This window comes from Clarias gariepinus, chromosome 24 (assembly GCF_024256425.1).
Source record: "Clarias gariepinus isolate MV-2021 ecotype Netherlands chromosome 24, CGAR_prim_01v2, whole genome shotgun sequence".
Lineage (NCBI taxonomy): Eukaryota > Metazoa > Chordata > Actinopteri > Siluriformes > Clariidae > Clarias > Clarias gariepinus.
Window position 1 is genome coordinate 18423654 of NC_071123.1, and position 14165 is coordinate 18437818.

The window sequence follows — 14165 nt, forward strand, 5'->3', positions numbered from 1 at the left end:
AGCCACACTTTAGAATGTTTTGGGCATTTTAATTTCAGCGAGATTATCTTAGCAAGCTAACGCTACCTGCCGCCGTCGGAGCAAGTGTAATTAATTCACGCGGACACCCCCATATTCCCAGCTTTTAAGTTGGAACAGAAAAAAACATGTACAGACTTGTTACTACAAAGATTAATTAAATTTACATAACGAGAGCTTTCCGACTTTGCGTTCAAATGCATTTTCTCAGATCTAATTTGGTTCTAGTACATAACGGGTATGTAGGGTTTCGGTACCCAACCCTAATACTGTTCTGTCGCATTTTGACAGAAAAGCCGATGATAATGCTGCCCACAGAGTTTCTTTTTTTATATTGTACATATGTATTATATACAGACAACTGAATACACTTACATGGACTCTTAAAAGCCTTAGAATACACTGTAACTGTGTTAACATCAAAGCTAACATGTTTTTGTCCCTTTCAGGTGGAGGAGAGGAGTAAACTGAACAGACAGGGCTCGCCCAAAATCTGCACCACGGTCTCCGATACCAACATCCAATCACGCTCGGACTCCGTAAGCCAATCAGGAAGCGTGCAGGCTGCACAGACCCCGCCTATGCAGAGACCTGTCGAACCCCAAGGAGGCCAGGGCAAGGTTCGTTGAAATAAAGCATGTGTCTGCATCGTGTTTAGTGTTGGTTTATTAATCATCATATATTAATTAGATTTTTAATGCATTCAGTATTGACGGCAGTGGGCAGTTAAATTTAAAGTAGCTTTAAGTTGCGTGATGTTGGTTATGATTCAGCATGGAATGTCTTGCCTGTTTTGAGTCGTCACTGTAGGCGGCCATCAGCTCTCCTGTCAAAAATGATTCTGCTTTCACTTCTGCTCTCTGTTTCCCTTCAGTGACTGTATCCTTCTCTCTTTCCTTTCTGTTTTTTCCCTCTCCTACGCCTGGGTTCTCCCTCTGTTCCTCTCTCCCTCCTCCGCTCGCCACGGGGGGGGATCTCTTCCTCATTCTGGTTGGGATTGTGCACCCTTTTCCCCTGTCCTTTTCCTAACCCCTCCTCTTCTGAATCAAACAAACAAACATTGCATGCGTTTTGAACCCCTGCTCTGTCTTTTCCTGGACCTAATACTTTCCCTGGACCCGATTCCTTACGATGCTTGGCGTAGTTCCAGATGGCACACTTGGTGCCTCTGAAGCCATATGCCGCGCCTGTGCCGCGCTCCCAGTCCCTCTGCGATCAGCCCACTAAGACCATGTCCGCCTTCCCCACCCAGGACCCCTCCCCCACCCCAACGCCTCGTCCGCTGCACTCCCGTGAGCTGGTCCGGCAGAATTCGGACCCGACGTCTGAGAGCCCTGCCCCTCAGCAACGCCCGGCAAGAGACGACCACGGCCCGTGGATTCGCCTTCCCGAGATCGAACAGCCTCCAAAAGTAAGGCTGAACCGTGTTTTTTTTATTATTTTTTTTTTTTATTTTTTTTTTTTATGTCGTAGGATATTAACACAGTGCTGAGTGGAACTTGCATCCGTTTATGATGATTATATTTCATAGATTCCTCAACGAACCGCGTCTATAGCTACGGCTCTTAATACTAACCTGTCCTCTGGGATCAGACACCCAGTACGAGCCAGGTAACCCATCTCACACGCACAAACACCCACGCGTAACATCTGTTCAATCACACCGCAAAAAATGATCTAGCGTATTCACAAGCTGTCTGTTTTTTTTTTTTTAAATGGCAGTTAAACCTTGGATTACGAGCATAATTGGTTCCGGAAGCGTGTTTGTTCATCAAAGCACTCGTACATCAAAGCGAATTTCCCTGTAAGAAATAACAGAGACTCGGATGATTCGTTCCACAATGCTAAAAAAAAAAAAACAATTAATATAAAAATAATCCATGCAAAATGTAAAGTGAAAATAAAACAAATTAACCTGCACTTTACCTTTGAAAAAAAATCATAGCTGATGTGAGCGAGACGAGACTGAGGAGGTATTGAGAGTGGGGTTCTTGTGTAGGGCAACATTCTCTTGCGCGCGCACACACACACACACACACACACACACACACACGCTAACAGAATCACTGCTGTCTGACAAAGTCTCTGTTTACTGAAATCTTTTTTTTTTTTTTTGCATGACTTTAACAAGGAACCTCTCTAATGACACTTGCTTTTGCCTCCTTTTGAGGGTTTCGCGGAAATGTGACGTTGCATCACCGTTAAATAGATTAATTTCAGCAATTTTTTTTTTTGTACAGTTACTAAAGAACAGTCACTCCACTTGGACACGAAAAGAAAAAATGCTTTACGCGCACGCACTAACACCAAGCACAGGGTGTAATTACCCACAATTCCACAGCAAGCACGAGAGAGAGACAGAGAGAACCACCATTGGCTCAGTTGCGATCACGTGACGCTCACGTATATATCAAGACCGTGCTCGTATATAGAGTTGAATTGTATTACTAATTTTTGCTCGTCAAAAAAGACCAACGTACTCGCACTCCAAGGTTCCACTGTAGTTTTTTGACGGTTCACCATAAGCCGAGGTGTTGCTCATCGCACTCTGTTCATGTTAGCAATCCAGATCTGAGTCGCAATGACCGCTGGGAGCGAGGAGACAGCATGAACCTCATGTCCAACCTGCCTCAGACCGGCTCCCTCGAGAGACACCGTATCCTCAGTGAGTTCACAGACGCGCTGCGGTTTAAATCTAAAAGCGTACGGTTGGTGCACGTCAGCATCATGTCTCGTCGTTTCAGGTTCGTCCAAAATGGACTCGTCTCCCATTCTCTCGAACGACGGACGACACAAACCTGGAGAATCCCGCACCTCTTCCAGACCTAGCAGACCAGCGGTAACACACACACACGCTCATGCACGACACAAGCATGCAGTCTGTATAAACATTTCAACAAACTGATTCACAGACTTTGCTAAAACATTTTTTCCTCTGCTATGTAAACTATAAAAGACTGACTAAACACATTTCCTTCTGTTTTTTGTTTTTTTTATATATACTAACCCATAATCCTGTTTTTCTGCCACTTTCTTTCCTTCACTTTGTTGTGCTTCGGATCCTTTGATCCTCAGAGCTATAAGAGAGCAATAGGAGAGGTCAGTATGTGTGTGTGTTTGACATTTTGCTCTCTTAATGTCGACAGATTTTTTTTTTTTTTTCTTAGATCAGGTTTGAATGAAGACTAACGAATCCCATGCAGTGAGTGAGCAACCCGGTATAATTCTCTCTTCGGTACTTGTGCTTGAGTTGAGTCAGGGGTGAAAATGTTTATCTGTGGGTTCAGCTCATGCTTCTCTGATGAGCACTCCTACTCACTCAAAAATCCTTCTGGCCTTTTAGCTTTTTTTTTTTTCCTTTCTAGTTCTCGGTATTGACAGGACAGATTTGCTGCAGACGAGGGCAGGGAAAGAGGAGACGTGTTGGAGGAATGGTGCAGCAAATCCATTCGCACGGTTTTCCACTCGGCCCAAATATAGTCTGAGAGCCATCTGAGTCGCACTCGGCGTCTGCGTTTGGCATCAGAACTATGAAAGTCTCTCTCTCTTGGAGTTTCGGATTTCCATGACTGGTTAGCAAAAGAAGTTTAAGTGTGTTTGTTTAATGGAAATGGCGTAATGATGCACATATCACCAGACCGATTTCTAAAATTCTAAAGTATGCGCCAAAATATACTATAGATTTGAAATTAAAAGATAAACATTGTTCTCTGCGATTTCTCCTGAAAGAATCTACCACACACACACTTGGCGTGTTGATTTACCACGGTGTGCATAATGTAATTGTTTTCAAATGGGTTTTGCACGCCCTTGCTGTAGACGATGTTCATATCGTCCTTGGCGGATCTTCACAGTTGAACACCTTTAACATCCAACACAAGTAACCATCAGGTTTTGTAAGTTCGGGGGAACCGGTCGATCAGCCAGTGTGCAGAATTGAGAGTGAGCGCATGATCAGCCTGAGATAATAACGGGTCTGTGCAGATATAAACGGGTCTGTATAGAAGCTTTTGCGTGACGTGACAGAAAGGCATGGCGTTACGTTATCAAATATCGCAAAATTAAAAGCCTCCGATCTGCCTTTTTCGTCCAACTCCGAGAGGGAGTAAGTCTTAAATACCGCAAGCGCAGATTAGTCAAAAAGCGTGTGACTTAGAAACCCTCTTGCCTACAGCCACTCAACACTTACGCGCTCTGTCAAGTTGAGTTTCGAGACCTTGGAGGCGTTTGATGTGGTAAAACATCCATCACAAACCATACCTGGTCCTCAAAATTTTTATGACGTTTATGAATGTATGTTAAAATTAGGAAAAAATTACCTAAACTAACTATAGCAAATACAACATGTTGTATAAACACTAAACACTGAAATAATTGAACAAGGACAAGATCATGTACTTACATTACAGAGTATGTAAATACAAGGTGTTAATAAAAAAAAGACGCATAATTCAAGAAATCTGCCGAGACAAATCTTCACTTGTTTTGTTATTTATTTATTTCTTTAATTAATTTCTTTTTTTGCCAGTTGACTCTGTGTCCCGCCATGATGGTTGTTTTGAAAAAAAAAAAATTGTAATAAGGTTTCGAGTCATGTGATCTCAAGGGAGGCTGGGCCTAATTAGCATACTAAAAGTACAGACTGCACAAAACAAATTTCCCAAAAATGTTTTTTAAATAAATGCTTATTTATTTTATAACGTTGTACGTGTTGTATGGGCCGAATCAATCCTTAAATGTTGTTTAAATCAAAAGTTAAATGAAGTCAGTTTGTATTGTTTAATTGCTGTGAGAAAACGAATGTTATTAAGAACAGGGTATATTTAATTACCCGTTAAACTTTTTTATGGGATTAAAATAAAAAAATAAAAAATAGGCAAAAAAAATCAGGGGGAAAAAATGTAACATCGAATTGTGTGATGTATTTACAGAATTGAATTTTAAATCAAATCGGCGTCGAGGTGTTGTGATGATAATGTACCGTGAGGTGACTCTGTGATTCCCGTCCCTGTTGTTTAATAATCTTTTCGTGTGTGTCAGGATCACGGGCTGTACTCGAAGGAGCGTGTGGAGGAGCAGCCTCGTCCTCCGGTGAAGGCCAACGACTACTCGTCTTCCTCTGAGAGCAGCGAGAGCAGTGAGGAGAGCGAGAGCGGAGAGGGACAGGAAGAAGAGTCTCCCACTGACCGGTAGGACAAAACCTCCCCAAAAAAAGTTGACGTAATGTTAAAATCTCAAATCCTCCACCGCTAACCTGAGAACACTAGAACACAGTATGGGGATGTCTTTTATCCGTCTCTCTTTTGTCGTCAGACCACGAGACCCAGACTCTGACTCGGTGAACACCATGGTGGTCCATGAGGAAGAGGAAGGTAACGGAGGAGACGAAGAGCGGGCTGGAGGTTATGGTGATCAGACCATGCTTGTTCAGAGGGTGAGTGTGTGTATGTATTGGATTTGGTTTATTTGACCCAATTAAGAGACTTGCTCCAATGATTTGTGTGTGTTTTTGTTTTATTTTTTATTTTCAAGACTCCTGAGAAGCGCAGTCATAACGGATACACTAATCTGCCCGACGTTGTTCAGCCGTCCCACTCCCCGACCGACTCCGCGTCACACTCCTCTCCTGGAAAAGACTCCACCTATGACGTGAGACTCCAGAACCTCAGACACACAGTACACTAGGACCTCGGTTCACAAACATAACACTAAGTTACTAAGGTCCAGTCGTAACCAGATTTGGTCAGTTTTTTTTTTTCCTAAGAATAATTGGAAAATAAAATGAATCTGTTCTCTGTGATTTAATTTTTCATTCATTTTGCTTATATTACAAAATATAAAACAAAGTAGCCTTAATTATACAAAAATAATACATTACTAAATATAAACTGTACGAGAGAGAGTGTGAACACTTTTTCATTTTTACATGTACTGTTAACGCACCCTCCTTAGGGAGACTCTCTAATAACACTGGGTTGTTCTTTTTCAGCGGTTTACTCTCTTTTTATTGTTTATTTTTTTGCTGTTGTTGAAGTGGAGTTTGTGAACATAGACACATTTAAGGCAGACTTAAATGTGGAACATTTACAACCTGAGGTTCCACTGTATGTAAATGTCTCATAATTAAACTGGGACCACTTTGCTTAACTCGTATCATGCTTGTATTGTATTGATTTCAGTATCAGTCCAGAGGTTTGGTTAAGGCTTCTGGGAAATCCTCCTTCACCACGTTCGTGGATCTCGGGATGTACCAGCCGTCAGGTGGAACAGGGGAACCCATCTCAGTGGGAGGTTGGTTATTTGAAAAAACCTTGTACTGGTTTACGTTTCTACAACAATGACAGAAGGAACAAACACCCTTTCTTCTTTTACTTGGCCAGAATTTAGATTCAATCAATCAACATTTATTTATATAACACATTAAATAAAATTGATAAATCTAAAATAAATAAATAACAATAAAATTGCAATAAAATATACGAAACACAAACAATTATAAAATACCAAGAGCCACTCTAAATAAATTAGTTTTGCTTTAAACAGAGTCAGGTCAGTAATATTATGTAACTCTGGTAAATCTTTGGTGTTCCAGACTTTCGGACCAGCCACTGCAAAAAATCAATGTATGTTTTGTTTTTTTGTTTTTTTATGTTTTGGATCAGCAGAACGTAAAGCTCTACTTTGTTGGTAAAGTGTACTATCTTACATAAGTAAGAAGGTGCCAGACTATTAATTAAACTAAAAAGAAATATTAAAAGTATCAGAACTTTACTGGAAGGAGTACAGGATTAGTGTGATGTGATCATGTTTACTATTATATATTAGTCAGCATACGAGAAGCAGCATCCTACACAAGTATCACAATGCAGACAAGCTTGAGTGACTCCAGCATAAAGAGAGTTGCTATAGTCTAACCATGAACTAATAAAAGCGTGAACGGCTCTCTCCAGGTCACTCCGATTTAAAAATGGGTCAGGGGGGCGGGCAAAAAGCCTGCTTTGACAAGAGTTGATTTGTGTCTGAAAGTTTTAACTGTCGACTAAATTTTGTGACCCCCAAATTTTTGACTGTTAGCAGCAACAAAACTAGGAAGATTACAATCAGTTTTACTTTCGTTTACACAGAGACGGCTAAAGTTTTATGTCGTGCAAACATCTGTGGATAGATTCATGTGCATCTGAAGAATGTGGTGAAACTGGCAGGTAGATTTGCAAATCATCTGCGTACAGACGAAGTGAAACATTGTGCTTTGAAATAATCGACCCTAATAGAAGCATGTACAAAGGAAATAGAACAGGACCTAAAATGGAACCCTGAGGAACACCAGAGAGAGAGAGTAGTATATTGAGATTTTTTTCAATATACTACTGATGCTGTTAACTTATTTAAATGTCCTTGACTGCAGACAGTCACTGAGCGCAATTGCACAATAATAATTTGTAATCAAGACAACTTCCTTATTTGTTTTTTTATTATTTGTCCAGATGAGTTTTTTTTTTTTCTTTTTTTTTTAAATAAAAAATAAAGCTTAAGATCTGTTTTTTTTATACGTGTGTGTAGGTCTGACTTCTCGGTTTGACCAGCTGAAGCTGGAAGTACGAAAAGGCTCCATGGTTAACGTGAACCCTACAAACACTCGCCCCGTCAGTGACACCCCTGAAATCCGCAAATACAAGAAGAGGTTTAACTCCGAGATCCTGTGTGCTGCACTCTGGGGTACGGAATCCATCAGTGTGTCATCGTGTGTTCTGCATGAACACGAGTCTGATGTGTGCATGTATGATTTTATGACTCTGTGTGTGTGTGTAGGTGTAAACTTACTGGTCGGGACAGAGAACGGTCTGAAGCTGTTGGACCGCAGCGGACAAGGCAAAGTCTATCCGCTCATCAATTCCCGCAGGTTCCAGCAGATGGACGTGCTTGAAGGACTTAACCTGCTTATCACGATTTCAGGTAAAAAAAAAAAAATTAAAAAAAAAACGCTCGTTAACTAACACAATTAAGCTGGGCGCGTTGATTTTATTGATTTCCTCCTTCAATCGTCTTTTTCTTTATTTTAGGAAAAAAGAACAAGGTGCGTGTGTATTATCTGGCCTGGCTGAGGAATAAGATCCTCCATAATGACCCCGAGGTGGAGAAGAAGCAGGGCTGGACCACCGTAGGGGAGATGGAGGGCTGCGTGCACTACAAAGTGGGTAAGTTCGACAACAACGAGGCGTCTGTCTAAAAGGTGTAAAGTATTATATCATTCCTGAAAAGACCATGATGTGATTTTATTTATTTATTTTTATCCTTTAGTAAAGTACGAGCGGATTAAGTTCTTGGTAATTGCTTTGAAGAATGCGGTGGAGGTGTATGCCTGGGCCCCCAAACCATACCACAAATTTATGGCCTTCAAGGTGAGGAGGACACACGCGTTTGATTAACACACTCCAGGTTTTATGCTTGCCGTTTTCGATTAGTCAGCAGTTCTCCACAGTTAATCTCTCTCCCCCTCTCTCTCCCTCTAGTCGTTTACTGACCTCCCTCACCGCCCTCAGCTGGTTGACCTGACTGTGGAGGAAGGTCAGAGGTTAAAGGTTATCTACGGTTCCAGCGCCGGCTTCCACGCCATAGACGTCGATTCCGGAAACAACTACGACATCTACATTCCTGTCCACGTGAGTCACCGAGATGCTCAGGAAAATGTTTTTTATTCTTTTTTCATACGCACTCATTTAAATACAAAATGATTTTTTTTCAAGACTCTGGTGCCCCCTGGTGGTTAAGAGGCGAAACGATTTAGAAGTGATTCTAAAATAAGATGGTGTGTGTGTGTGTGTAGATCCAGTCTCAGGTGACTCCGCACGCGATTGTCTTCCTGCCCAGCTCTGACGGAATGGAGATGCTGCTGTGTTATGAGGACGAAGGAGTGTACGTCAACACGTACGGCCGCATCATCAAAGACGTCGTGCTGCAGTGGGGAGAAATGCCGACTTCTGTCGGTATGACTGACACACGCACACAGCTGTATGGAAAGCCATAGCTGGTATACTTGGAATAAAAAGAAAAGAAATCTGTATTCTGTTTCAAAATTACACATAAATAACAAATGTAATAATAACTAGACAGGTACATGTTCTGAAGAAAATGAGAGTGGTTGCTAGGGCGTGACTCGACAGCTTTACAAAAATCCTGAGAGGTTGATTGGTTGCCTGAGTAGAATGAGGCCACACCCCCATGTCTCTATGGCGATGAGATCCACAGTTAGGTTCAGTTTCTAAAAAAAATCCTCTGGAAGTTACCATGGTAGGAAATGCAACTGTGAGCACTTCCTGTTTACCATAATATGTCAGTGGGGGCAAATTTGGGCACCTCTTGCTCCCCAGAGATACAACTTATCCTTTTTTTTGGGCGGTAGTTTGCGACCCCATTTCTGAATAAGCCGCACGACTCGACACCTATTTCATGGTTCTACGACAAACGGTACAGGACTAGTTATGCGCCAAAAAAAAAATAATAAGCCTGTAAGAAGATGATGCAAGTGATGCTTTGCTTCGCAAAAACACCACTAAATAATAGTTTCTCACTCTTTCTCTGTTTTCAGCTCACATCTGTTCTAATCAGATCATGGGCTGGGGCGAGAAGGCTATAGAGATCCGCTCGGTGGAGACGGGTCACCTGGATGGGGTGTTCATGCACAAGCGAGCTCAGAGACTCAAATTCCTGTGTGAGAGGAACGACAAGGTCTGAGAATCCATCACACTGGGTCACGTGTAATAATGGATAGATAGGTAGCGTATGATTTCATTTAATAAATCTAACGGAAATCTCTCTCTCTCTCTCTCTCTCTCAGGTGTTCTTTGCGTCAGTGAGGTCTGGAGGAAGCAGTCAGGTCTACTTCATGACCCTGAACAGGAACTGCATTATGAACTGGTGATGGAGCAGCCGTGTGATCACTGATCCCCCTCCACTCTTTATCTATATATCTTTCTCTCTATTTCTCTCTCTTTCTCTCACACACACACACACACACACACACTGTATATATAGGTACAGTGCCCACTTGCTTTTCCCTCACACGCAATCGCACAACTCCCAGAAGCGCGCACACACGCGCACACGCACACATCACTCATGCTCTAGACTGCACTTCATTAGCAGTAATGGTTGTTCTTTTAACAATGAGCTTGCTGTACAAACATTTTTTGGGGATTGTGAGTGTGTGTGTGTGGATACCAAATCGCTTTACTTCCTTATAGCACCAGAACAAAAATAGTCCTTCTCTTTTATTATTACCGTTTGCTCTTTTTCCTTTTTTTTTTTTTTTTTTTTGCTTAGAGCTTTTACTTCACTTTTCATTCCCACTTTACCACCGTCACTGAAAAGAGATGAAGACACAGGAGTGGCGCATGAAGACGATCAGCCCTGGGCGTTTTTTTCTTTTTCTTTTTTGTATTCGCCGTGGTTGTCATCGCCGCCTCCTGCTGCTCACGTGGTGGTACTGCAGCACCTGTAATTTTCCATTCTCACACACTGTACTGTAATTCAGTAGCCTAGTCTGAGCTCTCTCTCTTTCTCGCTCTCCCCCCCCTCTCTCTCTCTCTCTCTCTCTCTCTCTCTCATGATCATGTTATTATTTTAAGTTTGTAAGTTTTTTTTTTTCCCTTTGGCTCTGCAAGCCGAATGGGATCGAACAGAATCTGTCAATCAGTTATACTATAGGTGACGCTTAAAAAAAAAAAAAAAAAAAAAGAATAATAAATCTGGGTTACGCTTTTGTCTTTTTTTCTTTTTTTTTTTTTGCGCTCGTACAGCACAGAAGTGCAATCGTTATTCCAAGCACTCTCTGATTTAGCCTTGGAGAATGCTGTTTTTTCTTTCTTTCTTTCTCTCTCTTTCTCTTTTTTTTTTTTTTTTGTCAGAAGTTCCAGTATATCTCGGGCTGTTTGATATTCTCTGTATGTATAGGTATTTGGTATTATTCCTACTTTAATAATCTCTTGCTGTTCTATTGCAATACGTGCTGTAATTGTGCCGTTCTCGTAAAAAAAAACAAATAACATGTTTTCACAAGGGGGAGTTCCTCTTTAACCGGTCAGATTAACGAGGTCAGGGAGAAGTAGTTTTTTTTTCTTTTCTTTTTTTTTCCCTCAATTTTGAGTTTTTTTTTTTGGCAGCAGAAATGAGTGCTTCGTTTGTGGGCTAAACAGGTAAATGGTTAAAGCAATGTATCATGTAAACGGCAAGGGTGGCAAACATTTGTCTGGTGGGGGAACGTACGTGAGGCAGCTTTTTCTGCACTTCAGCTCTATTAATTTGTGAGCATGGACTCATTTGTTCCCTGAAATGTTTTTTTTTTTTGGATAATTTCATTTAATCCTCTGATGTGTATATTAATCTAATTTCTGCTGCCAAAAAAAAACCCTGGTGAGACATATACAAGACCGACAAAAACGCTTTTTCGACTCGGTGTGCATGGGATAAGGAGCGATCTTCATGTTCTTTGATGAAGAAAAAAAAATTTTTTTCAGATGTATTATTTCACATTATTATTAGATTTATGAGTTTATTATTTTTTTTAATTATTTGTTTAAGCGTGACTTTGGCTTGGATTTGCGTGCGCGTATGTATGAGTGCGAGACTGTACTAGAACATACATAGTGTGGTCCAAAGCAATAGCAGTGTGACTGGCGAGCTCGAGCGCCCTCTGCTCTTCTCTTTGCTCGTTAGCTTTGCAATACTTAAAAAAAAATATATAATAATAATTAAAAACATCACAGCAACAATGACAACTTCTCCCCTCTCACAATTTTACGAGCTAAAATAGTTCACTGCACATCACAAATCTAAAAATGTTATGTATTTGCTTCAGGTTTTTTTTTTTTTTTTTTGTAAAGCGCTTTTTCAGCAGTAGACCTCGTCATAACGTCCTAAGGAGTCGAACCTGAGACTACATGAAGGAGAAGCTTTTATAGGTCGAAAGGGATTCTCTCCTGGAGGGGTGAGCACAGGACCGTCAAGGTGACGATGAAGATGGTGATGATGGTGGTGATTCCAGCTGCAGTAAATAGATTTAGCATTAATTATAGCTTTTGTTTCCATTTCAGAGAATAAATCGTTAATGCCAGAAATATATCTATATATGATAAAAGTTGTTAATGAGAGATTGTAACGTATCGAATACGCGTATATATCTACAGTAAAAAGCACTTTTATCTCGGCTTTTCTATTGGCTGAGACACAAAGACATGTTTAGTTTTATATCTTCATGAACGAGAGTCGAATTGCAATGAGAGAAATGGATTTCCAAACTTCTAGGTGTGTCTTTAGGAAACATTTTTAGGGGTAAAAGTGACCTGTAGAGCAATAGAAAGGGGGTGTTCGGGGCAAACTGGAACTTTTGATCGCGCAGAATAAAAGAGAAGACGTAATATATAATCCCCTGCTACACTTATGCACTTATCTGAGGGTTTCACTAGTGCTTTGACATCATGTACATTATTCTCAGTACATCGGAGCCTGATTGATGTCTGAAACGCCGGCCTCACAGGAACTCCTGGAAGTGAGCACAGGACAGTACGGGTGCTGCGGCGATTACTCTTACATGAGTTTAAAATGTTGGCATTGTTCAAACGTTTTACTGTGGCTAGGAGTCTTATCACCGTACTGTCCTTGAAGTCTTCTGTAATCGTCAGTCGATTTTAAAACTCTTTCATGAGAAATTTCATCACAGGTCCCGGGTTGACTTGAACATGCCCCCTTAATTCCTGGGAGCCGAACACCAGAGCGCGATCCATTTTCAACAAAAAAATTTACATAAAATTTGATTTCTTATAGTATTTTTCAACTTTATTCCAATCGCAGCGATTATTAATGCTAGATTGAATATGTGGAGATTTGTGTAGGTATTTCTGAAAAAAAAAAAAGTATATATATAATAAATCCATGAGTCGTTGGCGAGATTGCTCTACGTGCCCCAGTGACCGAATCAGCAGATGCCGGAAACAGAAAGTGACTTGGTTGATTGAAAAAGGAAAAAAAATGGATATTTTTTTGTCTAAATTAGAGCTAATTACTTCAATACTTAGGAGCTTTTTACACAAACCCTGCTCCTAAAATGTTAATGTGATATGTTCCTTATGTGCTCTTTACCCCACACACACACTGTTTAATAACGTTGACGCCCCGTTTGAACTGCCATGTTTACCGTTATAGCAGTGCCTTGGAGCCGGGATGCGGGTGTGTGTGTGTCTGTGTATGTGTCTTAGCATAGCAAAGGATGCTTTATATTTTCTCCTTTTTTTTCCCCAGTAATATCATTTTAAAGCCCCGCCCCCTTTCCTTTTTATCACCACCACTAATGACAACCAGTTGCATTAATAGTTCAGGGAAGAAGTATTTAAAAAAAAAAAAAAATTAAAGCTAGTGCAATCAGAGACGTATCTCACGTCAAAGAAAGTGCCCTTAAACTGACGACGAGTTCAGGCCTAGAAGCCATCGCATTCGGGAAAAGCATTTTTACCCCCCTAGAGTTTAAAGCGTCACACGCCAGGATTAGGGGGTTGGGAACCTTCAGCTGACAAAGACCGATGAAATGATGAGTGTTAAAGAGATTATGAATAGAAACTGACTGGGTTTTTTTCTTTATGCATCATGGCATTAGTGGCCAAAGAGTATTAATGTAAATGTCCTGTCAGTTTTTATTATTTTTAATAATTGGGTCGTAGTTTTACAAAATGAATGCAAACCTCTCAGATCAAAGTCTTTTCCCCGTCTTATTTCAGGTTGGAATGAGAACTTTTCCAATCCTAAGCAAAATCCGCCCATGGTGATGATCGGCTTCTGTGCGGTCGTGATGGAGCGGATCCCCTGTCGTCCCACACGCCAAGAGTCCAGAGTCTTGTCTCCATTCGCTTTCGTTTCAGATTCTTTTTCTTACCAGATGTAGTACTATTTTCCCCACTGTCTTAACAGATGGTGGACTTTATTTTCAAATCAATTCTATATATGAAAATGATGATAAAAACTAAAAAATCTCTCTCTATATATATCTATATGTTTATGTTTATCCAAATCCTTTTTAAAAGAGAGGTTATTATGAAGTGGTTTAAGATACTAAGCGAAGTTTATATGTAGAAGTGAACCGGGTGCCTATTTGCAACGGG

The 14165-nt window shown here is 40.8% G+C and overlaps 1 protein-coding gene across 5 annotated transcripts in view; it reads left to right on the forward strand.

Moving 5' to 3' along the window:
* The window catches only part of mink1 (misshapen-like kinase 1), a 44512-nt gene extending 30691 nt beyond the window's left edge, over nucleotides 1–13821 (forward strand). For 2 of the 5 annotated variants that reach the window (XM_053485528.1, XM_053485529.1), the window contains 18 exons: nucleotides 468–638; nucleotides 1271–1429; nucleotides 1550–1629; nucleotides 2580–2683; nucleotides 2763–2857; nucleotides 3094–3117; nucleotides 5059–5207; nucleotides 5332–5452; nucleotides 5551–5667; nucleotides 6198–6309; nucleotides 7579–7734; nucleotides 7828–7971; nucleotides 8079–8213; nucleotides 8317–8417; nucleotides 8529–8678; nucleotides 8843–9002; nucleotides 9605–9744; nucleotides 9854–13821. In XM_053485528.1, the coding sequence (XP_053341503.1) occupies nucleotides 468–638; nucleotides 1271–1429; nucleotides 1550–1629; nucleotides 2580–2683; nucleotides 2763–2857; nucleotides 3094–3117; nucleotides 5059–5207; nucleotides 5332–5452; nucleotides 5551–5667; nucleotides 6198–6309; nucleotides 7579–7734; nucleotides 7828–7971; nucleotides 8079–8213; nucleotides 8317–8417; nucleotides 8529–8678; nucleotides 8843–9002; nucleotides 9605–9744; nucleotides 9854–9937 (2202 nt within the window). In that variant the 3' untranslated portion in view covers nucleotides 9938–13821. Of the gene's footprint in view, nucleotides 1–467; nucleotides 639–1168; nucleotides 1430–1549; nucleotides 1630–2579; nucleotides 2684–2762; nucleotides 2858–3093; nucleotides 3118–5058; nucleotides 5208–5331; nucleotides 5453–5550; nucleotides 5668–6197; nucleotides 6310–7578; nucleotides 7735–7827; nucleotides 7972–8078; nucleotides 8214–8316; nucleotides 8418–8528; nucleotides 8679–8842; nucleotides 9003–9604; nucleotides 9745–9853 lie in introns of all 5 variants that reach the window. The other 3 variants (XM_053485527.1, XM_053485531.1, XM_053485530.1) reach the window with 3 other exon arrangements.
* Nucleotides 13822–14165: the final 344 nt, after the last annotated feature.